This window comes from Corvus cornix, chromosome 4A (assembly GCF_000738735.6).
Source record: "Corvus cornix cornix isolate S_Up_H32 chromosome 4A, ASM73873v5, whole genome shotgun sequence".
Lineage (NCBI taxonomy): Eukaryota > Metazoa > Chordata > Aves > Passeriformes > Corvidae > Corvus > Corvus cornix.
Window position 1 is genome coordinate 19,901,094 of NC_047058.1, and position 26,446 is coordinate 19,927,539.

A 26,446-nucleotide genomic window follows, 5' to 3' on the forward strand; every position below is an offset into this window, starting at 1 on the left:
GCCGAGCCGAGCCGATTACGGCCGATTACGGCCGACCGGGCTGAGGCGCAAAGCAAGAGTCGGAGCGCAGGGGGCTCAGAGCCTTTATTGGGGTCCGGGCGGGTCCCGCTCAGCAGGGGCAGGAGCCTTTCCCGCTGGCCTCGTCCAGCCGCCGGGAATGCGGCTGGGGCTGCGCCGGCCAGCCCTCCGTGTCCCGGCAGGGCAGCGAGCGCTGCGCCTTCAGCCGGCACACCAGGCACATGAAAATGGCGTCCACGTTCTGGCTCTCCTGTGGGTCCTTGGCCGAGGTCTCAAACAAAAGCATGTTGTGAGCGTCGGCGAACTTGAGGGCCAGGCTGGATGGCACCTGGATCAGGTCTTTCAAGTCACACTTGTTCCCCACGAGCACCCTGGGGACGAGCGGGGGCACCGCGTGCCCGTTGCACTCCTCGATCCACGTCTTGAGGTTGGTGAAGGAGCTCATCTTGGTCACGTCGTACACGAAGACCACGGCGTGCACGTTGCGGTAGTAGTGCTCCACCATGCTCTTCCGAAACCTCTCCTGGCCTGCCGTGTCCCACACTTGCACCTGGGAAGTGAAGCAGACAAGAAAAGAGGCTACAGGAGTGTGGAGCATGGCCCTGGCAGGGCCATGGGAGGGGGCTACAGGAGGGCTTCCAGCTGTCCGGCTTTTAGAGAGTCCCAGCATGATTTGGACTGGAAGGACATTCAGTCCAACCCCCTGCCATGGGCAGGGACACCATCCACTATGCCAGGCTGCTCCAAGCCCCGTCCAGCCTGGCCTTGGGCACTGCCAGGGATCCAGGGGCAGCCACAGCTGCTCTGGGCAACCTGTGCCAGGGCCTGCCCACCCTCACAGGGAAGAATTTTTTCCCAATATCCAATCTAAACCTGCCCTCCTTCAGTTTAAGGCCATTGTCCTGTCCCTCCAGGCCCTTGTCCCAAGTCCCTCTCTGGCTCTCTTGGAGTCCTTTTAGGCCCTGGAAGGGGCTCTAAGGTCTCCCCCAAGCCTTCTCTTCTCCAGGTGAACAACCCCTGCTTTCCCAGCCTGTCTTCAGAGCAGAGGGGCTCCAGCCCTCAGAGCATCTTTGCAGCCTCCTCTGGACTCATTCCAACAAATCCATGTCTATTTGTGCACAAAATCCTACGCCATGAACAAGAACCCTGACAATTTCACAGAGGAAAAGAGAAAATGAGGAGGGGGAGCTACCCTTTGTGTAGGAGCACTACGAGAGGGCCAGGAGCTCTGTGAGGATGGGTGAGAAGCCAACAGAGCTCGTGGGGGAGGATTAAAGAACAGAACATCACGGGTGACATTGCAGGGGGTCTCTGCTATAGACCACCTGGCCAGGAAGAGCAAGCAGATGAGGTGCTCCGTGGACAGTGAGCAGCAGCCTTGTGTTTGCAGCCCCTGGTTCTCACAGAGAACTTCAGCCACTGCAACACCTCCTGGAAGGACAGCACAGCAGGGCACAGGCAATCCAGAACATTCCAGGACACCATCGATGACAACTGACCCAAGTGACAGAGATGCCAAGAGGCCTCTGGGCTGGATAAGCAGACAGGGAGGTGGATTGGGAACTGGCTGAATGTCTGGGCCTAGACGGTGCTGGTCACTGATACCAGGTCTGGCTGAACACTGGTAACCAGCAGGGTACCCCCGGGGTCAGTCTGGGTTCTCCTGGTAATGTTTTGCAGCCTGGAAGTGGCAATTTCCAAATTAATCCATATTGCCCTGTACCCATGGAGACAGCACATGCCTCGGAGGCTTTCCAATTGAGAAACGCTGGCAAAGCAGAGCTGCTGCTCAGTCCTTTCAGAGCCAGTCTCTCCCAGGCAGAGCAAGAGAGGGAGGGTCCCTCTCCCACCTCTCACCTCCTCTCTTGGATACATATCCCAGGAAAAGGCCGGTTTGCTGCACTGCCTCCCACTCCTGCCCACTGGAGCTCAAATAATATCCAAAGGTAGAAAACCTGGCAACATTTTCCAGATAGTGGCAGCAAACAGGCTCCATGCCAGCCTGCACCACAGCTCACACTGGCACGGCTCCGTGGGGCTGGACAGAGCTGGGGAGGGCAGGGAGAATGAGCACCTCTAAAGAAGAGAGGGAAAAACATTCATGGACAGCCTAGAAGCACAACTAAAGCTCTCACCCACCGACACAAGCTCCGGTTTCATTGAGAGTTCAACTTTGGATCAGCCATCTGTCAGTACAGTGGCCATGTTTGTTCTTCCAGCACCAGCCTCGGAGGCTGCGGGTGCTGATCCCCCACAGCCGGGCAGGCCAAGCTCCACCAAAACTCTGCTCCCGGCTGGTTTCCTACCAGTGGCAGATTTGCTCTGACACACCAGCCAGAGCTCTCCAGGTCTGAGCTGATCATTCTTTACAGGTGTCACACCAGCCTTCATAAGCAAATTCATCCTGCCCCAGTCCTGCTGCAACCGCAGCTCCCGGTGCAGCTGGGAGCAGGTTCCAGCAGCGCTGTCACAGCAGCCGAGCCTGCTGCTGCTGGCCTGTGTGAGCTCTCGGCCTTCCAGCGTGGCTGCTGCCAGCCCACCACCCTCTGCCCCCCCAGACCCCCTGGCTGTGGCACAGAGTTCTGTCCCCCATCCCTCCGCAGCTCTACCCCTCCACTGGTCCAGTGTCCGGAGCTGGAGCCACCCCAATGCTTCGAGGATCCAGCTGTGCCCATCAGAAGGGTGGCGGTGACTCACCCGGAGCCATCGCTTCTGGTCGCTGCAGCCTCAAGCCAACCCCAGAAATAGTGACAAGGCAGCAGGGACTGGTCCAGGGGCATCTCTGCAACACAGGGACGAGAATTCTTCCCTGGCCCTGTTCCCTCCCTCCAACTGGGATGAAAGGAAAAGCCCCCAGGAGGGCTTTGGCAAGAGGCAGCCCTGGAGCAGGGCAGGGATGAGGAGCGGCTGCCATCGCTGCTGGGGCTGCTGCCGGCCAGCTCGGGGCCGGTGCGGGGCCCAGAGGGGACAGAGCAGGGCTCACCGAGGATGGAGCGGGGCCCGGTGTGGAACCCACAGAGGGCGGAGCGAGGCCCACCAGGGCCGGTGTGGGACCCACCGGGGGCTGAGCAGGGCCCTCTGGGGCCGGTGTCACCCAGCCCGGAGCCGGTGCGGGGCCCACCTTGATGCGCTCCCCCTCGATCTCCACCGTCTTCTCGCGGAAGTCCACGCCGATGGTGGCCTCGGTCTTGCCGGGGAAGGTGCCTCCGCAGAAGCGGAAGGTCAGGCACGTCTTGCCCACGTTGGAGTCTCCGATCACGATGATTTTGAAGATGCGGGTCTGCACGTAGGGCTCCAGCGCGGGGTCGGGGCCCGGCGGTCGCGCCCCGCCGCCGCCCGCCGCCATCCCTCCCGCACCGCTGCCGCCTCACGGGCTCATAGGGGAGCGTCGCCCCGCGGACCGGCACCGGCACAGCCCCGGATAGCGGCACCGGCACCGCTTGTCTCCGCCCCACGCCCCAGCTACGGCACAGCTCGTCTCCGCCCCGCGTACCGGCACCGGCACAACACGGCTCCACCCCACGCACCGGCACCGGCACAGCCCCGCGCAGCGGCACCGGCACAGCCCCGCCCCACACACCGGCTACGGCACCGTACGGTCCCGCCCCGCGGACCGGCACCGGCACAGCCCCGCGCACCGGGACCGGCACGACACGGTTCCGCCCCACGCACCGGCTACGGCCCGGCCCGGCCCCGCCCCGCGTAGCGGCACCGGCACCGCGCGGCTCCGCCCTGCGCTCCCCGCTCTGGCAGCGGCACCGACCCCGACCCGGCTCAGAGCTCCGGCCCCGGGCCAGCCCTGAGCCAAGCCGCAGACCGGGCACCGAGTGCCTTCAGCCCAGGCCGGCGCGGGCATCCCCAGCGGAGCGGCGGCGACCGGCAGGGCTGCGGGCAGCGGGCCTGGCCCCTCCCGGGAGGGAGCAAGAGACAGAGCGCACAGCGAGGCGGGACCGGACACCGGGGGACACCAACATCCGCACGTTCCCAGTGCCAAGAGGTGTCAGCGGGATCAAAACCAGCGGGATCACAACCAGCGGTGCCAGAATGACCCTCTCCGTGTCCAGCTGGGCAGCCACAGCCCCCGTGTGCCAGCATGAGAGACCGGGAAGGGGCTGTGTCCGTCCTGTCCCCAAGGAACAGGGCAGTGGGGAGCCAGCACCCACGGCACGAGGGCACGGGGGCTGCAGCAGGAAGGACGCACACAAGGATTGCAGGAGGGGGGGGAGCAGGTGGCAATCTGCAGGAGGAGAGGAGAGCCATGGCAGGAGGGGATGAGGGGACTGGCCTGGCCTGGGACAGCATCAGGCTGTGGCACAGCAACGGTGCCATGGGGACCGATGGGAACATGGGGCAGAGCCCCAGCGGCTGCATTGCTCCTGCTCACACAGCCCAGGCAATCCCAGAAGAACTCATAGCCCCCCAAAATGGGCCTCTGAAAGATGACTCCTGCAGTGCCAGCGCTGATAGGACCTGGAGGAGCTGGAGGCTGGGAAGGATTTATCAGAGACCCCCAGTGGCCACCACCACCTCAGAGGGTCAGTGCTCAGCTGCTTCCAGCAGCATGGACATGAAACAGGGTGCACTAAGCCTTGCAGCAGGTGAAAAAGCCTCAGGAAGCCGAGTCTGATGAAACACATCCCCCCATTCCCATTCTGGTCACGTCTGCAGGTCTGCAGCGCTGAATGAGACCCACTGTCTAACCATGGCATCGTCCTGCCCCCAGAATAAAGAGCAGCCACACAGCATTGTCCCCATTGAGGCTCACTCAGACTTGTTTTGGCCCACAAAGGGAGCTCAGATGAGAGACCCAATAGATCCATGGGCATCACAGCCCCACAGAACCATTTCTGACCATCCCCAGCTACTTCTGACCTGGCCAAAAACCTGTGGATCAGAAGTGAGATGAGGACATTGACTGCAGAGCAACTGCTCATCCGTCTCCCTGTGCAAGGAGACAACACCAAGGAGGCCCAGGACCAACCCTGTCCTCAAGGCTTGCTTGCTCCTCCTGGATGTCAGCCTCAATGTCCACCCAAGAAAGGGTTCCTGGTGTGAGCAAGGTGGGAGCTGCTGTCTCTCCGGAAAGGATGGCTGAGCAGTCAGTCTGCCGCACCCATGGTTACAATGGCCTCAGCAGAGCACCTGACAGCTCCTCACACCAGACAAGGCCAAGGAAGGAAGTGTTCCAAGCCAGGTTGGATGAGGCTTGGAGCAAGCTGGTCTAGCGGAAGGTGTCCCTGCCTATGGCAGGGGGCGGAACAAGATGGGCTTTACATTCCTTTCAATCCAAACCAGACAGGAATTCATTCTATGGTTCAGTGAGAGACACAGGCAAGGGGATTGTAGTGGAGCCCCAGGACTGTGCAGGAAATTTCCTGTTTTAAGGTGATAAATATTTGCCTCAGTTGCTTTTTACATCCCATAAAATACATCAGGGCATAAAAGCAGCAGTGTTCAAACCCGAGGCTGTGCCCTTCAGTTCAGTCACTGACTTGGCTACTCAGATGTTCCGAGGGTGCTACCTGAGCTTCCCAAGCCCTCAGCCCCACTCACACCCCCACTTGCCCAGGCACGTGTGATCCTGACAGTGCAGCCCTGCCCAGACCGGCCTCCCACCCCTCCACACCACCACCACGAATGGGAGGAAAGTGCTTTTAACAGAGACAATGTTTTCCAGGAATTCCTGGAGGTTTTTATTCACAGAAGCTGTTTGTCAGGGACTCGAGCTTCTTGCTTTCTCTTCTTCATAGTTTCCAGCTTGCCCAGCCTGTGGAACAAGATGCCGGTGTCAGGTCCAAGCTGCCTCCCCTCAAAGGGACACGGCTTTCCATCATAGCGTGCCAGGAACGTCAGCCCGGAGAGACCCCTCTCTGCTGGCCCAACAGCCAGCCGGGACAGCAGCTTGTCTGCCACGTGTGGGACCACGGGCTGCAGGAGCGTCCCGTACACGCGCAGGCACTCCAGCGTCACGTGGAGGATGGTGTCCAGCCAGAGCTGCTCCGCACCATCCCTTCGGTCAAGTTTCCAAGGCCTGTGTCTCTGGAAGAAGCCGTTGGTCTGCCTCACACACTGGGCAATGCATTCCAAAGCCTTGTAGATCTGGAAGCCTTCAAAATAACTGTCCACCTGCGCAGGCAGCGAGGCCACTGCTGCCACGAGCTCATAGTCCTCAGCAGATGCCCTGCCTGTGCATTTTGCCTCCCTGGAATTCGGGACCTTTGGGAAACAGGGCTCTGAGAAGCGCGGGTAGGTGTTGCTGGGGTTAATGCTGGGGGCTGTGGAGCGATTCAGCAGCCCTCCGAGTGCATCTGCCAGCTCCGAATTCACCAACTTCACCACCTTCTCCTCGTAATAGTCACAATCCCGCTCCGGGACGCCCTGCCGCAGCAGGAAGTACCGGAACCCGTCCACGCCGTACTGCCCCACGCACACAGTGGGGTCCACCACGTTGCCCAGGCTCTTGGACATCTTCTGGCCCCGCACAGTCCAGTGGGAGTGCACCAGGATGCGCTCGGGGGGCTCCAGCCCTGTCGCCAGCAGCAGCGCCGGCCAGTACAGCGCGTGGAACTTGAGGATGTCCTTGCCCACGACGTGGTGCACGGCCGGCCACCACGCGCCGTGGCTCTCGGGGTACCCCACCACGCTCAGGTAGTTCACCAGGGCATCCACCCAGACGTAGATGGTCTGTGTGGGGTCACTGGGGACGGGGATGCCCCACTGCAGCCGGCTTCGCTCGCGGGACACCGACAAGTCTGGCAAGTCCTCGTCCAGCCAGCGGAGCACGCACTGGTAGAAAGGGTCAGGAAAAATCGCACGTGGGTTGTCCCGGAGCCAGTTCTGCAAGGGATCCCGGAATGCTGAGAGCCTGAACATGTAATTCTCTTCCTTGGTCCAGTGCACCTGGGACAGCAGGGGAGGAAAGGATTATGGCCCCAAGAACAGGCTGACAATTTGCACACACCGTTCTCAGCACGGAGTTTGTCGCACACTGCCCATGTCTGGGTGTCCTCCCATGCCATGGGAAGCTCTCAGCATCTTTCCAGGACTAGTAGGAACCTTCTTACCCAAGACACTGCCTCCTTGAGATCCCCAGGAACACACCTGAGGCCTCAGGCACCTGGGATGGTTCAGCATCCTGCTTAAAACACTTGTTCCTGGGAAGGAACACCCTTACACCTGCCAGGTTGATGTGACATCAGAAAGGAGTTAGGGAGATGAGAATACACCTTCTTAACAACATAGTTCTGCAATAATAGTGGAACATCACAAAAAGACAAAATGACATTGTAATTCCTGCCCTACTGCCACTCCTGGTGCCTGCCTTTGTTTTCCTGGGGCTGTACTCCTCTTTTTCCTCAGTTTATGCTTTAATGCCTCTGTCACTAACTTTGTTTGCTTACAGCACTGACAGCACTTCTCCCCCACAGTTAAATCCATTAAATGACACATTTAGCTAAACCAGTGAAAACTTGGTGGGTGGATGTGGTACGAGTGAGCTGTGTAAGGCACTCAGGGATCCGTGGCTGGGTCAGCAATCTTGCGGTGTACAAGGAAGACCTGAAGAACATCATTCAAAGACATCTTCACCTCCAGGCTCCACCAGATGCCAGAACCCACTCACTCACCAGAAGTCTGGCATGTGCAAACTCCCCCTTTTCCTTCACAAAACTCCCAAGGAAGGAACTGCCCAACCGCCTCTTTCAGGCTGGGGATGAACCTTCCCATCCCTTCCCACCACACTGCAAGAGCTTCTCTGCTCCATGCACACTCCTGTTTCCTTGGACAGTTCAACAGGCAAGGCCAGGAACTGTTCTCATGGTAGCTTGACTTTGAAGTCTGCTGATTGTTTTAGGTCTGAAGAACGATTACTTCGCTTGGAAACTTATCTTTTCCCCAATTATCTTAGGTGCTTTCTCAAGAGTTACTATTTGCCAATAAAGCCCTTTCTGTGTGGACCAACACTCCCACATCCCAGCCTCATACAAACACCACAGGAGCATGACCTGTGCTGAGCTCTGAGCAGGATTATCTGTAGCTGCTGGATTAAATCACGTAACTCCACACTTTGTAGAAAGCAGTGGTAGAGAGACTCTTGGGCAGGTACCACACTCCTGGGCGCACCCATTTAGGCTGACCACAGGCAGGTGATGTTACAGTGCTTTAGGCAGGACCAAAACCCATTTAAGAGATGGGTAAGTGTCCAGAGCCCAAACTGAACTGTCTCACAAAACAGGTTTGAAACTCTGAACCCCCAAGGAACGCCTCAGCTACTATATACCCATATCCTCCTGTCCAGCTAACTTCTCTCATCACCCCTGCAGAATACCATTCCCAGGCCAGCAGCCTGTGGAGCAGAGGCTGAATCCTTCCTATGGCACATAGCTACAATGTGCCCCTGCCAGGTGGGGTCTGGCAGCTCTCCCTGGGATCCCCATTCACCACTGTAACACAGAGAATCACAGAATCCCAGAATGGTTTGGGTTGGGAGGGACCTCAAAGCCCATCTTGTTCCACTTGTACCCCGCTGCCATGGGCAGAAACACCTTCCACTACCCCAGGGTGCTCCAAGCCCTGTCCAACCTGGCCTTGGACGCTTCCAGGGATGGGACAGCCACAGCTTCTCCGGGCACCCTGTGCCAGGGCCTCTCCACCTGCACAGGGAAGAATTTCTGCCCAATATCCTACATAACCCTGTCAGTCTGAATCCATTCCCCCTTGTTCTGTCACTCTAGGCCCTTGTAAATAGCATCTCTTCATCCTCCTCATTGGCTTCCTTCAGGTAAGGGAGGGTAATTAGGTCATCACAAAGCTTCTCTTCTCCAGGCTGAACAATCCCAATTCTTTTAGCCTTTCCTCAGGGCAGAGCTGCTCCATTCCTCTGATCGTCTTGGCGGCCTTCTCCAGACTCGCTCCAACAGCTCCAGGTCCTTCCTGTGCCGGGACCCCAGGGCTGGAGGCAGCTCTGCAGGTGGGGTCTCACCTGAGTGCGGCAGAGGAGCTGAACCCCCCCATTCCTGCTGCCCTCGCTGGGGAATCAGCCCAGCACCCAGGGGGTTTCTGGACTGACAGGTGACACTCTATTGAAATACAGGTGAGCCTCAACCAACAAAAATTAACAAAAGGCTACGGGAAGCATTAAACACCCCAAATTTGGCCAGAGCAGAGTGGCAGGTGAGCGGGCAGCGCTCCTGCAGCGCCCTTACCTCGTGGCCGGTCTCCACGGACACCTTGCAGGGGCGGCCCTGGGCGTCCGTGCGCTCGGCCAGCTGGCTCTCGGGCAGGAAGCTCTCCTCGGGCGTGCAGTACCAGCCCTCGTAGGAGCCCTTGTAGAGCACCCCGCCATCGCGGAGGGCCCCCCAGAAGTGCTGCACGGCTCGCTGGTGCCGGGGCTCGCTGGTGCGGGTGAAGTCGGTGTAAGCGACGCCGGCCTGGGTCAGGGCCTGGCGGAAGAGCCCCGAGACCCGCTCGCAGAGCTCCGCGGGCGACGTCCCCGCCGCGGCCGCGGCCTGCTGGATCTTCAGCCCGTGCTCGTCGGTCCCTGAAACGGAGAGAGCCCGCGGGGCTGTGGGGAGAGGCCGGGGGGACATAGGGAGCCCGGGGAGGGGAGTCAGCCCCGGGGAGGGGGGTCAGCCCCGGCAGAAGGGGTCAGCCCCGGGGAAGGGGCTCGGAGCGGGGGCTTCGCTGACCCGTGCAGAGCCGGGCCGGGCCGGCGGCGCGCAGGCGGCGGTGGCGGAGCAGCGCGTCGGCCAGCAGCGCCGAGTACAGGTGCCCGATGTGCGGCGGCCCGTTCGCGTAGAAGATGGGGGTGGAGAGCAGCAGGCGGCGGCCGGGCCCGGTGGCGGTGGCGGTGGCGGTGGCGGTGGCGGTGGCGGCGGGGCGGCGGAGCGGGCGCGGGAGGCGGCGGGGCGGCCGCCACATGGCGGCGGCGGCGGCACCATCGATGCGGCGGCGCGGAGCGGCCGCCCGGAAGCGGCGGGAGGCGCGTGCGCGGCGGGGCCGGGCCGGGCCGGCGGGGCCGCGACCGAGCGACCGGCGAGCGACCGGCGACATGATCCGCTGCCGCGCGGCCCTGGCGCGCGCCCTGCGCCCCCCGCCGCGGGGACGCGCCCACGCGGGTCAGTGCGGGGCCGGGGCCGGGGGGCACCGGGCGCCATTCCCGCCGCTCCGTCCCGCGGCCCGGGGCTGGCTCAGGCCCGGGACCGGATCCCGGCCGGGAGCGCCGTTTGCGGAGGGCACCGGGCCGGGCGGTCACCCCGCGGGATCGGTGCGGGGCCCGGGGCGCTGCGGGAGGGGGCGCGGGGAGGTGCGGATGCTTCGGGAACGCGTTTGGGAAGCGTGAATTACCCGGAGCTGCTTGAGACCTTGGTCGCTTTTCGGGTGCTGGTGGCTTTGGTGCGGTTTTTGTCACAAATAAGTGCCTTCAGGCTGGGGTGAGGCGGGTTCTGCACTCGCCGGGCGGGAGCAGGTGGAGGTGGGGGTGGAGAGAGCCCAGACCTCTCCCGGGAGCATCGGCCGTGCTGGGAGCAGCGCTCGGAGCCGTCCCCGCCATCGCTCGCTCCGTTTAGGGATGAGTTGGGGCGGCCGTGGCTGTGATTTGGTGATGGAGAAATGAAACGCTGTGCAGCGGCTCAGCCAGGGGTGCCCCTTGTCCCGCTTGCGCAGCGGGAGCTGCCTGCACCTGGATCTGCTCATTTCCACCGGCGATGCCCTTTTTGGCAGCAGAAGCCCGTTCCTGTGGTGATTTATCCCGGTGGAATGAGCTGTGTGAGCAGAGCGAGTTTGGTTCCGGTGTAAGCATCCCTGCTGCCGGCCCTGGCCGGGTTAGCTCAGCCTCTGCTTGCTTGTGCTGGAGCCAGGTGCATCGTCGGACAGGAGAGGCCTGGAGAGGGTGTAGGAACCACCAATTCACATCTCCGTGCTCGGCCAGCCCGGCGTGGCTGGAGGCGGCAGCTGCAGGCAGCCTTTCCAGCTGCCTAGAGATGCTCCTGCTCTCCATCAGTTCAGTTACCCCTTGATCTCACAGGTATTTTGGTATCCACAGCTGCCCGGAGCACATTGTTGTGGCTCAGGATAAGTCGCTCAGATGTGGTGCTGGGTTTTCCAAACAAGGAATTTGTTTGGGTTCAGAACTGACTTAGTCTCTAAATTTCCAGACTTACCTTTGTATTGACAGTGTTTTTGTGTTGTTTTCTCCAACAAATTGTGTTCCTTAGGCACGTTGTTGCAGCGCTGGAATGTGCCCCCAGACCTGCAGCTGAGCAGACAAGTGGCTAGCACAGGCGTGCCTGGGCAAAAGGGCAGTAATTCGGTTTTTGTCCTTATTGTGGGCTTGTCCACCTTAGGAGCAGGTGCCTATGTAAGTAGAAAGGTGGTTCCTGGGAAGAAGCCGCAATCCATCTCTCCTGTCGAGCATTTGCTGTATTCCAGCTCTCTTTACTCAGCTTTTGATCTCTGTAACTTTATCTCTGTTTCCTCCTTCAGAAAACTTCAAGGGGACCTAAATGGAAATTAACTTCTTATGATTACTTGGGTTTTAACTGTAATTTCAGTTACCTTTTAAGTTTTTTTACCTTAAAGGCACTCTTGGGTTTTTTTTGTTATGACCAACCACAGCTCTGTCTGTTGCCTTGTATGGGACAAACAATTCCTTGCCAAATCTCAGTTCAGAACATTTGTTTAACTGGTGTAAGTATACCAAATCAACCCCCAGCTGGGGAGCATTTATGTCCTACTCGAAAAGGATAAAGATTTTCAGCCTGACTTAAAGAGTAAATGACATTCCCAGAGAGCTGAAGAGTATCAGCATTGCCTGGGAGTGGATAGACCCCAGGCTTAAATCACACAAATCTTTGTTTCCAAGCTCTTTCTCTTGGAGGATCATGTTCATTAAAAGTTCAAAATCCCAATTTTCTCCTAAGGAAGCTCCTGGGGAAGGGGAAAAAAAATTCAAAACAGTGCATGGAAGAAAAATATTTTCCCATTTCCTTTAAATATAATTATTTCCTGTGCCCTGCTGTCCTTTTCTCTGGCAGACAAGGTAGCTGAAATTACAAAGCACACTCTGCTTTTCCCAAGACCTGTTTAATCAAGAATCCTTCCTAATATTCAGCTCTTTCCCTCTTCTCTTCCATTGCCTGTCTTCCCCTGCAGTTTTGCAATGCCATCAGCTAAGATGCCCTTCTAGATCCCTGACATCTTCAGGTGTTCCTGGCAAAGCTGGCAGCAACCTCTTGTTATACTTAATAGTGGGAGGAGCAGTCACTGGGACAGGAGCTTATGTAAGACGCTTCCCTAAAGGTGTTTGTGGGGTGGGAGGGGGGGGGGGCGGGCACCTGTCTGTACCTCCCACCTTGTTACCCTTCACTTCCAGCCCTCTTCGTGCTCCCTGGCCTCAGGTATTTCATTTTCAAGGGACATTGCCAAATAATTTAAGGTTACAAATTGGATACTCTCAAGTGGTGCAGTTCTTAGTGGGGAAACCTGCCTTAGAATTAATCTTTCCACATTAAGTAAATATGAACCCAAACTGGCAATCTTTGGCTTCTGTCTGTGTAAGGGCACAAATTATTAATTAATGCACCTCTCCCAATATCAGTAATGTTGGCATGCAGAAAAGGAAATAATACCTGAATATAAGTGTGCTAAAGGGAAGGGAAGAAAACTTGTTCAACTTGGTGATTTCCTCAGGGAAGAGCACTGAAACATCACCCCATGTCCTGGCAAAGTATAGTTCTGTTTCTGACTAGAAATAACTTGACATTGTCCCATTGGAAATATTTATCCTCAAGGCCTGATCTCATGTTTTGCCTGTGCATAATAGTGTTTTTTCCTGAAGGATCAGATTTAATTTGCTGTATGCTGCCCTTTGGACTTGCTTAAAACCTTCCTGGTTCTGCCTGTAAAGGCAGAGGTTGTTTGTTAACCTTGGCTTTTCTGTCTCGAAGCAAAAGGCTTTAAAAATACTTTTATCTTAATTCTTCTCTACACTGACAAGTTCCTGGTTTCTAATATTTCTGACATTTCTCCAGTTCCCTGGACAGGCTTTTGTCCTGTGCTCTTTTTTGTGCCTGGCATTAAATTCCTCCATTCTCGTTTGAGCCTATTTGCTATAAAACACCAACTTGTGAGGATTAGCAAATGAAATTTGATGTCATGCACATGACAGAGACTATTAGCAAGGCTGGGTATTGCCTTAAAGAAAGGTTTGTTTCCCTCTAATTTTTTACCCTTGGGGAAAAATACGGGACACTGACCTGCTCCCAGCACTCCCAGTGTCTTCAGCTCCTGTCCATTGCCAGCTTTTCTTGGAAGCTAAAGTGACATAAGAGATGTCTGTCCCAGTAAATTGTACATGCAGGCTCTGCTTATGCTGTATCCTGAGTTTCACAGTCAGATGAGCAGATCAGCATTCAGCTGGAAGAGATTCCATGTCCAAGGGCCAGTACCTGGAGCAGCCCCGCTCCTGTGGCTCAAGGCCCTGCTAATGTCAGGGTGTCCCCACTGCCACCACCGTGCCTGTACCACCTGGCCTAGAGCAAGCCAGTCAGGTTGTTGGCTCTGCCCAGCTGCTCTGGGCTTTGGAAGCTGGGAGATGCTTTTTCTTTGGATTTGTCTCCATTTCTGCAGCCTTGTGTTGTGTCATGGCCCAGCTTGCATGTGGTCTTGGGGCTGGTTTGGCTGCATTTCCTTCATTGGAGCTGGTTCTCCTTGGAAGGGGTGTGCAGCCAGACACCTGCAGGAAGGTTCATTGCTTCTGGGAAGCAGCCAGACATCCAAGGCTCATCACACCAGGTGGAGCAGGTCATTTTCTGAGCCCATTCCTGATGGGAGCCTTGTCCAGGGAGGTGTATTTTGCCCCACATGTTGTCACTGGCTTTTCCCAGCACATGGGGTGGACAAAAGCCTGCCAGGGCCAGCAGCAGGGTGGTGCCTTGGTGCTGTAAGGTGGACAAGGTAAATGTCTGCTGTCTGTCTGCAGGTGTACAAAATACTGAAGGATAACAAAGAGCGATTCACCAGGCGGGTCTCGACGGTAACCACGCGGTCCCAAGACGATGAGCCCTCTGCCTCCGGTGGGTACCAGCCCACCAGTTCTGGGGTTGGCTCTGTTCTTTGTGAGCTTGAGGCCTCCAAAACAAAGGGAACAGAGGCTCTCTGGAATCACAGACGTGCCTGCAGAGGATTGTACCTCTCAGTGTGTGCCGTTGTTTCAGAATTCCCATTCAAGGCCAGGTTGGATGAGACTTGGAGCAGCCTGGCCTAGTGGAAAGTGTCCCTGCCCATGGTAGGGGGGTGGAACTGGATGAGCTTTAAGGTCATGGGTTTCTGTTATTCTGTGACTTCCCAGCACAGAAGACAGCGCTGGCTCCATGACCCAGAACAGGCTGTTTTACAGAGGATGAAGTAGGATGTCTCCCGGGGCTGATTTCTGTCATTTACTCCTTCTGTGATAAAAAGAGAAAGGAGTGAGCCCTGCTTCTGGCTTTTGCCTTTGCACAGTCTAGCAAGTACACTGATTCCAGAGGGCCTCTTTCCCTGGCTGGTGGAGAGCCTGTTCATCCTGGAGTCAGCCCTGAACTGCAGCTCCCAAACTGCAGCCTGTACTTCGCTGAATTAAGCGGATTTCAGGTGCAGGTGCTGCTCCTGGGGGCGCAGCAGGTGAGTTCTGGTGCTAATACTGAACTGCCTGGTTAGTCCCTGCCTACGGATTAACCGCATGTTGCTCAGCAACAGGACCTGCCTGTGGGAGGAGGTGCCTTCTGCAGGAACTCAAAAGTTGTCTCCTTGAACAAAATTACAGAAAAACGTGCCTTGGCCTTTTGGGGAACTTCCCTTTCTTACAAAGTGTACGCTGGTTGGCCAGTGCAGAGTTTTGGGCTTGCTGAGAAAAACCAGTTTGCTGAAATCTGACTGATTCCTGCAGGGAGCAGCTTTGGGAGAAGCAGCAGCGGGGTTCTTGGGAAGGATGCTGGGGCAGAAGGAGGACAATTTCCAAAGGAAGTCTGGATGTGGAAGGCCCCTGGTGACACACTCTGTGCCCTGGGGCTGGGCCATTTGCCTGTATTTGCAGTAAGCTGTCCCATCTGTCACCTGCAGCTCCGAGCACTCATCCCAAGGTCCCGTCCCACGTCCCTTTCCTGCTCATTGGTGGAGGAACCGCTGCTTTCGCTGCTGCCAGATCCATCCGGGCCCGCGACCCCGGAGCCCGGGTAAGAGCTGTCCTGCTCCAGAGCCCCTGTGTGTGCTCCCATTTGCCTGCTGTTGCTCCAGCTGATGTGTTTCCTGGCCAATTAAAGGTGCTGATTGTGTCTGAAGACCCTAACCTGCCCTACATGCGTCCACCTCTTTCCAAAGAACTGTGGTTTTCCGATGATCCCAACGTGACAGAAACGTTGCGGTTCAAGCAGTGGAATGGCAAGGAGAGGAGGTACGTGGCACTGCAGGTGACAGGGCGCAGGAGAGTGTTTAGTGACGAGGTGACAATGACCAAACTGTTCTTGGGAGAGAACCACCAACCAGTGGAGCACTGAGGAGCAGGGAAGGCTGTGTCGGTGCTGGCAGGGGTTGAAGAATTCTGCTTCCCACCGGGGTTCGCTCAGGACTCGATACCTCTTGAACTTTGCTGTGATTCCCCTTAGACACATCCCTCTATGGGCAGGAGTCCTCTGAAATAAGTTAATAAAGGTGAAGCTCCACAGGTTAGAGCAGAGGTCCAGGGACACGGGATCACACTTGATTTTTTTGACTTCTGTGATTAAGCCTTTCTTGGTGGTTGGATTTGATGATCTTTTCCAACCTGACCAATTCTGATTCTGTGATCCAAACCCTCGAACTTCAACAGTGTGAAGACCCTAATTCTTAAAAATAGATAAATAATTGTGGAGCTTGTTATGGATGCACAGAGTTGTCTTTGTCTCATTGGAGCTGCTGAACAGCTGGATTTCTGGTGCCCCAGAGCTAGTGGAACCTGTTTGGTAATGGAGCTTCTCTCAGTATCTATTTCCAGCCGCCGTCTTTCTATGTGCCTGTCGAGGACCTGCCTTCTGTGGAAAATGGTGGGGTGGCAGTTCTGCCTGGCAAGAAGGTGGGTACAGCACTGGCTCTTGTTCCTACAGCTCTTCTAAGCAGAGCCTGCATTCCAAGGTGGTACTGAACCACTGGAGTTGGAGGGGGAGTTGGCTGGGAAGGGAATTTGTATAAGTTTGGGAAAAGTGTGATGGAGCAGAGATTATGCTACTCTGAAGTGAAGTTGGGAGAAGGCAAGAGGAATAGAAGTGAGCTGAGGGAAGATGATAAGGAAGAGAGGTGGATAAGTTTGGAGTCTGGGCATGGGACAAAAATATGTAGACCTTAGAGATGGGGTGTGACAAGTGGGAACTGGGCTGTGTGGGCTGGAGGGTGAGGTGAGGAGAGCACAGAGATCGAGGTAGTGGGTGATGAGGTGAGCAGGAGCACTGTGCCAAAGCAGCAGGAAGGTGGAGAAATTTATGGTGAACCTTCTAACATATTTATATCCTCAGTTTTTTGTATGTTGCTATGATAAATGTCAGTGATTCCTCTTCCTGCTGAGCTGTGCTCTGTCTGAGCCCATTTCACACTCAGACCATGGGAAGATCAGCCTGAGCTATGGTGACTCCCAAAGAAGTTGCCTCAATTCCCACTTCCAGTCCTCTCACTTCCCCACTCCTGCCCCCACCCTAAACCTAAAGGTGGGAGAATGTTAATTCCAAGATTGCATCTCTGATCAGCAGTCCATGAAGTGAAGAGCTCGAGCTCAGCTGGGTTCATCTTGCAGGTTGTGCACATGGATGTCAGAGGGAACACGGTGAAGCTCAGTGATGGCACCCAGATATCCTACGACAAATGTCTCATTGCCACTGGTAAGTGTTGGGTTTTTTCTCTTGTTCCTGGTCTTGTGCCAGGCTTTTTATTTCAGTGACATTTAGCTAGAGATAAATTCTCTGGAGTACCTCCCCTGTGGAGCCAAGCTGGGAGAGCTGGGGGGGTCCAGCTTTAAGGTCCCAAACCATTCTGTGATTCTTTGGTTCTGTTTGAGAAGAAGTTTCTGCAGTGTCAAACATGCTGGGGAGCAGTCCTGTGAAGGACAGTTGTGCAGCCAGCCACGCTGGGTTTCTCACCTGCCTTGCATCATCAGCTTTTCTGGGACATTCAGACAGCAGCAGGGATACTGGGATATTCCCATACTGGAGCAGTTTGGGAAGCACGGTTGAGATCCGAGACAGCTTTGCACTGTCTGGATATCCAGTGCCATGGCCGTGGTGTCATTGGTCTCTCTTCTCTCCTCCCTGTGTCCAGGGGGATCCCCAAGAAACCTGCCTGCCATTGAACGAGCAGGAAAGGACGTGCAGAAAAGGCTGACCCTGTTCCGAAAGGTAACCTCAGGTGCTGCCAGCCAGCTGAGGCTCAGTGAGTCAGAGCCACTTGCCACTGCTTTCCGTTTTTAAACTCCTCTGCTTTGGGTCCGGACAGTCCTGCCTTGGCAGTGCCCCCCTCAGACGGTGCCCAGGAATCCATTGGCTGCTTATTCCTTCTCCCAGGCAGGAAACCAGGGTAGAGTCTACTCAACCACTCACCTGCTTGCCTCGGCCCGAGAGCTGTAATAGTGTGTGGATTATGGGGTTTAGGTATTTTTTAAAGTTTCCCTCCTGTGTGACTTTGCTGCACCTTCCAAAGTGAATAAAAGCCATTGAATGTGGCCAAAATCTTCTGGAATTTGCTGCAGAGTTGTTTGGTTTTTTTTTTTTTTGGCAAACTCTACTTTTCTTGAAGATGTGGGATTTGGAAGAAGAAGCATGCAGCCTTCCCTTTAGTCATGTTCAGGGAATGGATTGGGAATAAGAAGGCACATGGGAGTCTTGTGTTCTGTGCTGGACTTGCCCTGAGCTGTGGTCTGCTCAGTGGGGAAGGGAGGGATGGATGCTGTGAGCTGTGGCATCCTTGTACTGGGTGTGCTGTGGGACATTTGAGTTTAGAAGTTTTATTGTAGCTGCCCTTGAAATGTAGGGGGAAATGCAGGCATTTGAGATTTCCTGGACAGGGAAGAGCTTGCACAGACTTAAGGAATCCAGGGAGGTTTTTCTATGCAACAGGCAAACAGGAGGAAGGAGCAACACATGTCCTTTTCCAGGCTGGGGAGAGTCACTCTTATTTCAAAGGGACAGACTGGAGACAAATGCTTTCTGCTGCCATTCCTGTTAGAGAGGATTGGAAATGGGGGTAAATGTTCTTTCAGATCGAGGACTTCCGAAGGCTGGAGAAGATTTCCAGGGAAGTCAAGTCCATCACAATTATTGGTGGTGGATTCCTCGGCAGCGAGCTGGCCTGTGCTCTGGGAAGGAGAGGTGAGTGTGTGTCCCCAGCTGTGACAGGCACTGAGTGGCAGCAGCCTCACATCAGAAACTTCTTTTCACTCCCCAGCTGCTCAGTTTTTGCACAGCCTCTGTCTTTGCCTGAAGGAAACAACACACGGGTGTTTTGTTGGCTGAGGCTCTCCCAGTTTCTCCCTCATTAGCTGCCCAGCAGCCCCTGACCACAGAGGTGGGAGCTCTGCGGGCCAGTGTGAGCTGCAAAGTCATTCCACCCTCTGAAAAGTCACATTTGTTCTCTGTGCTCAAAGCCACCCTCAAACTGATTTTGAGGTAGGAACTGGATGATCTTTAAGGTCCCTTCCAACCAAAAGCATTCCTTAATCCTGTGATTTCAAAAAGGTGGTGAGCAGCTGGATTCTGACTGTCAGTGTGTGAGTAGTGCCTTTATGGTAATTTTAAAAAGTTTTTTGCCAAAATACCAAGCATTTACCCTAAAAGTCTGTTACCTAGAGTTTGCAGGTGTATGAGAAGCAGTGGTCAGTCACTTTGTGACTCCTTGGGAGTCAGAACTCCCAGATTTGGAAACTTCTGTCAAGCTCCTTGTGTAAAGTAAAGCCTGTGTGTCCTGACATCTGCTGCTGCTCTTTATCCTGCTGCTCTGTGCTTCCCTTCCAGCACGAACCCGAGGCCTGGAGGTGATCCAGCTGTTTCCAGAGAACGGCAACATGGGCAAAGTCCTGCCCGAATACCTGAGCAACTGGACCACAGAGAAAGTCCGAAGAGGTGAAGCTGCCGAGTGGGTTTGGGCTGCTGCTGTTGGGCAGCTGCTCCTGGGGACATCCAGTTCCCTTCTGTCTCTGCAGCCTTGGGAAGGCTGGGCCCTGCAAAGTGGCCCAGGTGCAGCACAGGGGAAGTTGTAGTTCAGGCAGCTTGGGCAGCACAGGGCTGCCATGAACCCCTGGCTTCTTGGCAGTTCCTCTGGGAAGGCTGAGCAAGCAGGCTTGCTGATGGCAGTGAGGCTTTCCTTCCCTGTGGCTGTTTCCCTGGAAAGATCTCTGTGCCCGTGCACACACCAGGTGTGTCAGGCCAGGTGCTGCAGTGTTTGGCTGATAATGTCAGTAAGGTCTAAGACACCTTTTTCCATTTGCTGCATTAAGTGCAAAATAATCCTGTGCATTGGGAAGTGGAGGGGGGAGAGGGAGGAGGAATGTCATTGGGTGTGGATTGCAGCGCCTGATACCCACAGGTCTGAGTTAATTTCTTTTTTTGGAAGCTGCTTTGTTGGACCTCTGAGTCTGGCTGTGGCACAGCAATAGGTAATTGAGCGTCCTTAGCTCCTGAACACCTGTTTTAGGGAATTCTTTTGGATGTGGCCTTGTCATCACATGAGATGTACTTTGGATTGTCATTTAAGCAGCTTTCAGACTTTGTATCTGGGTTTCTCCTCGTGCTTCCCCCAGAGCTGCACTAGCACATGCAGCAAAGCTCGGGTGGGCTCTGTCTTGGTTCCTCACCTGGATCTGCCTGCACCAGCCACCTGCTGCAGGTGGGATCTGCCCAGTCCTGGGCAGGCAGTGAGGCAGTGAGGTGTCCTGTGCTCCTTTCCAGAGGGGGTCAATGTCCTGCCCAATGCTGTGGTCAAATCCGTCTCTGTGTCCGGCAACCGGCTGCTGATTAAACTGAAGGACGGCCGGAAGGTAAATGGAAAAGCAGGGAGAGGGCAACATTTGCAGGGGCATGCAGGGAATTAACATCCTAATTCTGCATCCCCAAACAGGTGGAGACAGATCACATTGTGGCTGCGGTGGGGCTGGAGCCTAATGTGGAACTGGCCAAGTCAGCGGGGCTGGAGGTGGACTCCAACTTCGGGGGGTTCCGGGTGAACGCGGAGCTGCAGGCGCGCTCCAACATCTGGGTGGTGAGTGTGGGCACAGCTCTGCTGCTGCTGCTGCTGCAGCGGGACACTCGAGTGGCACGGAGGAGGTGACCGGCGTGAGCAGGAGCGAGTGAGGAGAGTAAGGAGAGCGGTGTAGCGCAGGCCCAGAGCCTGGTCAGGCACTGCAGCCGCCTCGTTGCCGTGGTAACCACGGCGAGTTTGGAATATTTATGCTGTGTAAGAGGAGTTGGGGTAACCTAAAGATAGCCTGGATCACTCGCTTGCATAAGAGTCCCTTGGTGGGCGTTGAGACTTTGATTCCTCTGGAAAACGTAGCTCATGCTGGCTTATTTTTCCAAGGATCGGTGCAAAATGCTGAGAAACTGGGAGTTGTGTAGTCCAGGGAGTGGGATGAGGTAGTGGTGGTGTTCGGGGGTTTGCCAGAAAAACTCGGTTCCTTGTTCCACTTGGTCTCTTCCCGATGTTTTTTTTTGTTTGGGCACTAATGGAAGCTGTCCCTGTCTCGGGGCTCACGGGATGGTTCTCTCCAAGGCAGGGGATGCTGCCTGCTTTTATGACATCAAACTGGGCCGGAGGCGCGTGGAGCACCACGACCACGCCGTGGTGAGCGGGAGACTGGCTGGAGAAAACATGACAGGAGCTGCAAAGCCCTACTGGCACCAGTCCATGTTCTGGTAACGGTCCTTTCCTCTTTGGGGGTTCCTCGCGTGGCCACGTTGCAGGAGCTTGGACAAGATACACCTCGGGAAGTGTCTGTTTCCCAAGAGGAGTGAAACCACCTCAGCAAACACCTTGTACAGCTTCATGTTCCTAAAGCTCAGGGCGGGGGAGGTGTTTGAGCGTTTGCTGCTCTGCCCTCACCTCCCTCAAGTGTTTTTCCTTCCTGCAGATCCCAGTTTCTCCCTGAACGAGTCCCATTCCGCAGAGCAAGGAGCAATACAGAACAGCCCTTTCCTCAGAGCAGACTGATTTACAGGTTGAATCTAGCAGCAGATTTTCTGTTAGGGTTATCTGAAGTTCCCCAGCCCAGTGTGTGGGTCTGAGTGTTGCACTTTGCTGAGCTGATGCTTTAGTAGCAAAGCATTGCTGCATCCAGGTGTACCTGAGAAGTTGTTTTCCAGAGAGAGGTATCAGGAAAATAGGCAATTTTGCTATATTTTCCTGAAGTTCTTTTTAAAACAAAATGAATGAAAACAGAACAACAAAACAACAACAACAAAAAAAAGCCCCACAAAAAATCCAAAAGGCTGCTAGCTCAGCCCAGTTAAAAATTCCAAATCCTGTTTGTTAACAGGATTTCAAATATGGGTAAAAGAGTTCCAGTTTTCTCAGGGAAATCTCCTCAGAAATAGTTATTTATGACCTGCTGTCATTTACCTGAGCTCTTGGTCTGTTCTGCCTGGACTTGGGGCCCAGAGCATTTCTCACTTCACTTTTAAACAAGAAACCGAGCCACAGAATCCTTGAGGTTGGGAAAAACTTCAGAGGTCATCAGGTGCAGCTAAGGACACAGAGACAGCCATTTCCCATTTCCCAGGGGTGCTTTCCCTCGGGATGCTCTCAGCCATGACCAGATGCAGGTGAAGGAGGGCTGTGAGTTGCAGCCCCGTGTTTGTTGGCAGGTGTCACACTGTGCCAGCCCTCACAGAGTGACACTTCCTTCCCCCGTGCTGAAAAGCTGGGAAATGACAGGAATTCCTCATGCATTTTGTCAGCATGCTCAGGATCCCGATCCTCTTGGAGAGAAGGTTGTGTGGAGACCTCGCAGCATCTTCCAGTGTCTGAAGGGGCTGCAAGGAGAGAGGGACTGGAGTGACAGGACAAGGGGGAGTGGCTCCAAACTGACAGAGGGGACATTTAGGTTCAATATATGGAAGAAATCCTTCCCTGGGAGGGTGGGCAGGCCCTGGCACAGGGTGCCCAGAGCAGCTGGGGCTGCCCCTGGATCCCTGGAAGTGTCCAAGGCCAGGCTGGACATTGGGGCTTGGAGCAATCTGGGATAGTGGAAGGTGTCCCTGCCCGTGGTAGAAGAGTGGAATGAGATAGGTTTTGAGGTCCCTTCCAACCCAAATTACTCCATGATCCCTCCTGATCACAGCTGGCATGTTACTGGTGTTCCTTGCAGTGACCCCAGTCTGTGCTGGAGGATTCTGGCAGGGAAGGTCGTGTTGTACATAGATCCAAAGTGGTTTGTGATGCATCTGTTTCCTCAGCATCCTGGGAAACACTTCAGACACCTGGTACTTACTGGTGCCAAACCACAGCTGCTTTGTCTCCTATCAGCACCCCAGTTCAGATCCAGGTGCCCAGTTCAAGGAGGTGTTAGGGCAAGGTGTTCTTCTCTTTAGTCTTTTTTAAATGCTCTCTGAAATACTCACTGAGTGATTGTCCATGCTGCCAAGCCTGGTGTGGATAACAGCACTGCCAGAAGCTGGGAAGTCTCCAGCTGCCTCCCAGGGAGTGGTCCTGAAGGATTTCAGAGTTTTGGTCAGTGAGCTGGTTTTTCTGAAGCTCAGGGCCATGGGTTTGTCATGTCTTGACTCCTTGTTGCACCTGTGTGCACCAAGGACACTCCGTGTATCAGTCAGTGTGTGGGTCAGCCTGTGTCCAGCATCGCCCACGCCACGCTGGAGTAAGGAGTGGAGGATGGATGGATGGATGGAATTGCCTTGGATTTGTCTCAATAATGCTACCAATTTATTTTATTCCCACTTCATTCCTAGGAGTGATCTGGGCCCCAATGTGGGGTACGAAGCCATTGGCCTTGTGGACAGCAGTCTGCCCACAGTGGGAGTGTTCGCCAAGGCGACGGCCAAGGACACCCCAAAAAGTGCAACAGAACAGTCAGGTATGGACTGGGGAGCTCCTGCACGTGCTGGTGTGGGGACCACAGAGTCACCCTGACCTCTGAAAGCATGAGGACACAGCAATCTGCTGTCTCGTTTCTAGAGCAAGCTTTAAAGGCTGGCTTTGATATTAAAATGTGATTAAAACACAACATTCCTCCAAGAACATGTCAGGGAACGCCTCTACTGACATGTAAACTTTCCCAGGGAAGTTTGATCTCCTCTGTGGCAATAAAATGGTCAGTTTGGGATAACAGAGACAGGGATCCAAGCATGTTTATTTTGTATCCGCTGCCTGCAGGAAGCAGACACTGCTGTCCTTTGCATTTGAGGGTGGAAGTTGGGAACTGTCAGTGTTGTGCTCCATGTTGGGATTGTTTCATCCTTTTGTTAATGAAACTTAACTTTTGGGGAACACAACTCAAAGGGAAACATCTCAGGCTCCTGCTCTTGAGTCTGCTCCCATCATCACGTCCTGCACTGGGTGTGTGACTCCTCCTGTCTTTGCCTTAGGGACTGGAATTCGATCTGAGAGTGAAACGGAAGCAGAAGCCTCAGAAGTTCAGATCTCTCAAAGCTCTTCACCAACGCCTCAAGTCCCACAGCAAGGAGAAGATTACGGCAAAGGTGTCATTTTCTACCTCAGGGATAAAGTCGTGGTGGGAATCGTATTGTGGAACATCTTCAACAGGATGCCCATTGCTCGGAAGGTCAGTGCAGGGCGAGGGGGGTTTGCTAGAGCGGGACTTTTCTTGTGGAAAAATCAATCTGCCAATTCAAAGTGACGATAAATAAAGGCAGATGTCCAATGGGAGCACTGCTTGGGTGAATTAGGGGAGCTGTCCCTGTGCTTTTTGGTATGGCCTTCCTTCCTGCCTTCCTTTCCGCCTTCCCTGCCTGTCTTCCTGCCTTCCTCCTTTCCTCCCTCCCATCCTTCCCTCCCTCCCTCCCTCCCTCCCTCCCTTAGCAGCCCTTACCCTAAATCCGTGGTCTCTTCATCTTGTCTAAAAGTTGCAGGTTCAAGCCAGGTATCCTGGCTCCAAGTTAGTGCCAGGCTCACCTTTGCAGAGCTGAATCACTTTTTAAAACACTTGCTCTCCCTGGCTGTAAAGGGAAACCCAGAAACAAATCCCACAGGGACGGGAGGTTGGTTTTCCTGCTGTTCCTGTAGGCAGGTGATGGTACATTTAAGACTCCCATGTGAATTTGGGTGTAGAAAGTGCTGTCGTGTTGTGGCTGTCTCAGTCTGGTGCTTCAGAGAGCATCCAAGGAGTTCCTGGCATTGGCTGTGACAGTCCTGCAGCCCTGGCTCTTTATGGGATGTGCAGGATTTAATGTGTTCTCCTTCCTCCAGATCATCAAAGACGGGGAGGAGCACGAGGACCTCAATGAAGTAGCAAAGCTCTTCAACATCCACGAAGACTGAGCTCGGCAGCAGGAACAGCAGGCGCGAGTGGGCTGCTGGCTGTGTGCACCCCTTCACCTTGGGAGCTTCCTGGGAGCACATGGGAATATTCCACTCACCCGAGCCCAGTGTTTGCACCAATAAAGTCAGATTGTTCTAGTCACCTGCTCCCTCCTGCACCGCTGCCTGGCTGGTGAGGAGAGGGGAACGTGCTGCCCACTGGAGTTGGTTTTCCCTTGTGTCAGCCTTGGGGGAGCCTGCAGAACTCCCTCTTTCCTTGCAGGAATTCCCGCTGGGGAGCGAGCAGGCCTGCAGGCTCTCTGCCCCTTCTCCAGCCTGTCGAAACAGACTCGACTTGGGGAAATCAATTACCAATCAAAATCAGAGCAGGATGATGAGAAGTAGAAATCTTAAAAACACTTCCCGCCCCCCCCTTTCTTTCCTGGGCTCTCCATCCTCCCTCCCTCATCGTCACAGGGAGACAGGGAATGAGGGCCATGGTCAGTTCATCACACCTTGTTTCTGTCCCTGCTCCAGGAGAGGGGTCGTAGTCCTTCCCCTGCTCCAGCCTGGGGTCCCTCCCACAGGAGCTATTTCTCCATGAACTTCCCCAGCCTGAGTCCTTCCTGTGGGCTGCAGTTTAATCTTTCATCCCCGAGGTGTCACCACCATCTCTGCTGGGCTCAGCCTTGGCCAGCAGTGGGTGTGTCCTGGAGCTGGTGGTGTTGGCTCTGCCGGAGGTGGGGAAAGGTTCTGGCAACTTCTCACAGAGGCCACCCCTGTAGCCCCCTCGCTCCCAAAACCTGGCCATGCAAACCCAACACAACCTGACAACTGCCATGGGTGATGTGGGGCCTCATGGTGCCCTTGGGCCATTGTGACACTGCAGGGCCTCACGACCCCAAGGGGCCATTGTGACACTGCAGGGCCACATCCTGCCCCTGGGGTATTTAAGAAGCCGCCCTGGGGTACCCACTCAAGCAGAACATCTTGCTCAGGAAGCAGCAGCTTCCCAGGACACCTGTGGGAAAGGAGCCATGGAGGAGCAGAACCCAAACCCCCAGAGCCCTGAGGAGAGGCACCAGCTGAGAGATGGAGGGAGAGGCCAACGGGAGGATGGCACCAGGCGTACCAGCACCCTGCCCGGGCAGCTGCCTGCCCCCCACACCTCTTCCTCCTCCCGCCACAGCTGCGGCAGTGGCAGCCTCGGGGCACCCAGAGCCGGTCCATGCCCCGCATGAGAGCGCCCTGCAGCACCCAGGGCCGGTCCCTGCCCCAGTCCCTGCCCCGGCTGACATCGCCCCGCAGCTCCAGGGGCACCGGGAGAGCGGACGAGGGGCCGCGGGGCCAAGGCTCCCAGGGCCGCAGGGCCCGTCCCGGTGGCTCCTCGCAGCCGGCCATCCTGGCCAGCAGAGTCGCAGCCCGTGGCCAGCACCGGCCCGTGAGAAGCTGCTGGGCCTGCAGCAGCCGGGTGGGGCTGGAACTGGTGAGGGCCAAGCCCGGATGGCCGGACAAAGCTTCCCCTGTGCCGCAGCACTGCAGGCCCGGCATCTTCTGCACCCCTGTCCCAGCAGCTGCTGATGGGGGAAGCCGGGTGACCTCTGCAAATCCTCCACTCTCCTTCCAGGCCTCCACGAGGAAACCATCTCCTGGCCCACAGAGAGAGGCCTCTCACTGTGTCGAGCAGGAAACCCAGACTGAGACCTGGGCACAAGAGGCAGATTCAGCTGCTCAATATGCTGAGCAGGGGACACAGACAGATACCGTGACAGAAGAGGAGAAAAATTCAGCTGCTCCCCTCATGGCTGACCAAGAGACAGAGACTCCAACACAAGAGGAGAATTCAGCTTCTCCTCAAACCACTGACCGGGGGACACAGACCAAAGCCCACAGGTCTGCCCCCTCGACAGGCATTGATGCCCTGGCTCGCCGGCAGCAGCTCTCCCTGTTC

General features: G+C 55.5%; 3 protein-coding genes across 4 annotated transcripts; 1 reads left to right on the forward strand and 2 right to left on the reverse strand.

Moving 5' to 3' along the window:
* Positions 1 to 66: 66 nt before the first annotated feature.
* RAB33A (RAB33A, member RAS oncogene family) lies at positions 67 to 3,678 on the reverse strand. Its single transcript, XM_039572139.1, has 2 exons — positions 3,140 to 3,678; positions 67 to 568 (listed from the first exon to the last, which is right to left on the reverse strand). Exons 1-2 carry the CDS (start codon positions 3,362 to 3,364, stop codon positions 110 to 112), a joined length of 684 nt encoding a protein of 227 aa, XP_039428073.1. The 5' UTR covers positions 3,365 to 3,678; the 3' UTR covers positions 67 to 109.
* Positions 3,679 to 5,670: 1,992 nt separating this feature from the next.
* MARS2 (methionyl-tRNA synthetase 2, mitochondrial) lies at positions 5,671 to 9,654 on the reverse strand. The gene is made up of 2 exons (XM_010403327.4): positions 9,222 to 9,654; positions 5,671 to 6,918 (listed from the first exon to the last, which is right to left on the reverse strand). Exons 1-2 carry the CDS (start codon positions 9,603 to 9,605, stop codon positions 5,716 to 5,718), a joined length of 1,587 nt encoding a protein of 528 aa, XP_010401629.4. The 5' UTR covers positions 9,606 to 9,654; the 3' UTR covers positions 5,671 to 5,715.
* A 376-nt stretch (positions 9,655 to 10,030) lies between these two features.
* Positions 10,031 to 24,658, forward strand: AIFM1 (apoptosis inducing factor mitochondria associated 1). 2 transcript variants are annotated; one of them, XM_039572116.1, is made up of 16 exons: positions 10,031 to 10,133; positions 11,232 to 11,374; positions 13,997 to 14,090; positions 15,115 to 15,227; positions 15,315 to 15,445; positions 16,012 to 16,102; positions 16,814 to 16,898; positions 17,335 to 17,411; positions 18,272 to 18,380; positions 19,023 to 19,130; positions 19,956 to 20,044; positions 20,125 to 20,265; positions 20,776 to 20,918; positions 22,968 to 23,092; positions 23,604 to 23,800; positions 24,445 to 24,658. In XM_039572116.1, exons 1-16 carry the CDS (start codon positions 10,067 to 10,069, stop codon positions 24,514 to 24,516), a joined length of 1,785 nt encoding a protein of 594 aa, XP_039428050.1. In that variant the 5' UTR covers positions 10,031 to 10,066; the 3' UTR covers positions 24,517 to 24,658. The 2 variants fall into 2 exon arrangements, with proteins under 2 accessions (XP_039428050.1, XP_039428051.1); XM_039572117.1 differs by lacking the exon at positions 11,232 to 11,374 and adding an exon at positions 12,169 to 12,296.
* Positions 24,659 to 26,446: the final 1,788 nt, after the last annotated feature.

What these genes read in the sequence shown, in the direction of transcription:
- RAB33A (XM_039572139.1), bottom strand. Translation starts at nt 3,364, where the DNA reads ATGGCGGCGGGCGGCGGCGGGGCGCGACCGCCGGGCCCCGACCCCGCG. An exon ending in TCGAGGGGGAGCGCATCAAG is followed by an intron (nt 569 to 3,139) that starts GTGGGCCCCGCA and finishes TTCACTTCCCAG; the next exon opens with GTGCAAGTGTGGGACACGGC.
- MARS2 (XM_010403327.4), bottom strand. Translation starts at nt 9,605, where the DNA reads ATGTCCCCCCGGCCTCTCCCCACAGCCCCGCGGGCTCTCTCCGTTTCA. An exon ending in CCGTGGAGACCGGCCACGAG is followed by an intron (nt 6,919 to 9,221) that starts GTAAGGGCGCTG and finishes CTGCTGTCCCAG; the next exon opens with GTGCACTGGACCAAGGAAGA.
- AIFM1 (XM_039572116.1), top strand. Translation starts at nt 10,067, where the DNA reads ATGATCCGCTGCCGCGCGGCCCTGGCGCGCGCCCTGCGCCCCCCGCCG. An exon ending in CAGTTCTGCCTGGCAAGAAG is followed by an intron (nt 16,103 to 16,813) that starts GTGGGTACAGCA and finishes TTCATCTTGCAG; the next exon opens with GTTGTGCACATGGATGTCAG. An exon ending in AAGTGCAACAGAACAGTCAG is followed by an intron (nt 23,093 to 23,603) that starts GTATGGACTGGG and finishes TCTTTGCCTTAG; the next exon opens with GGACTGGAATTCGATCTGAG.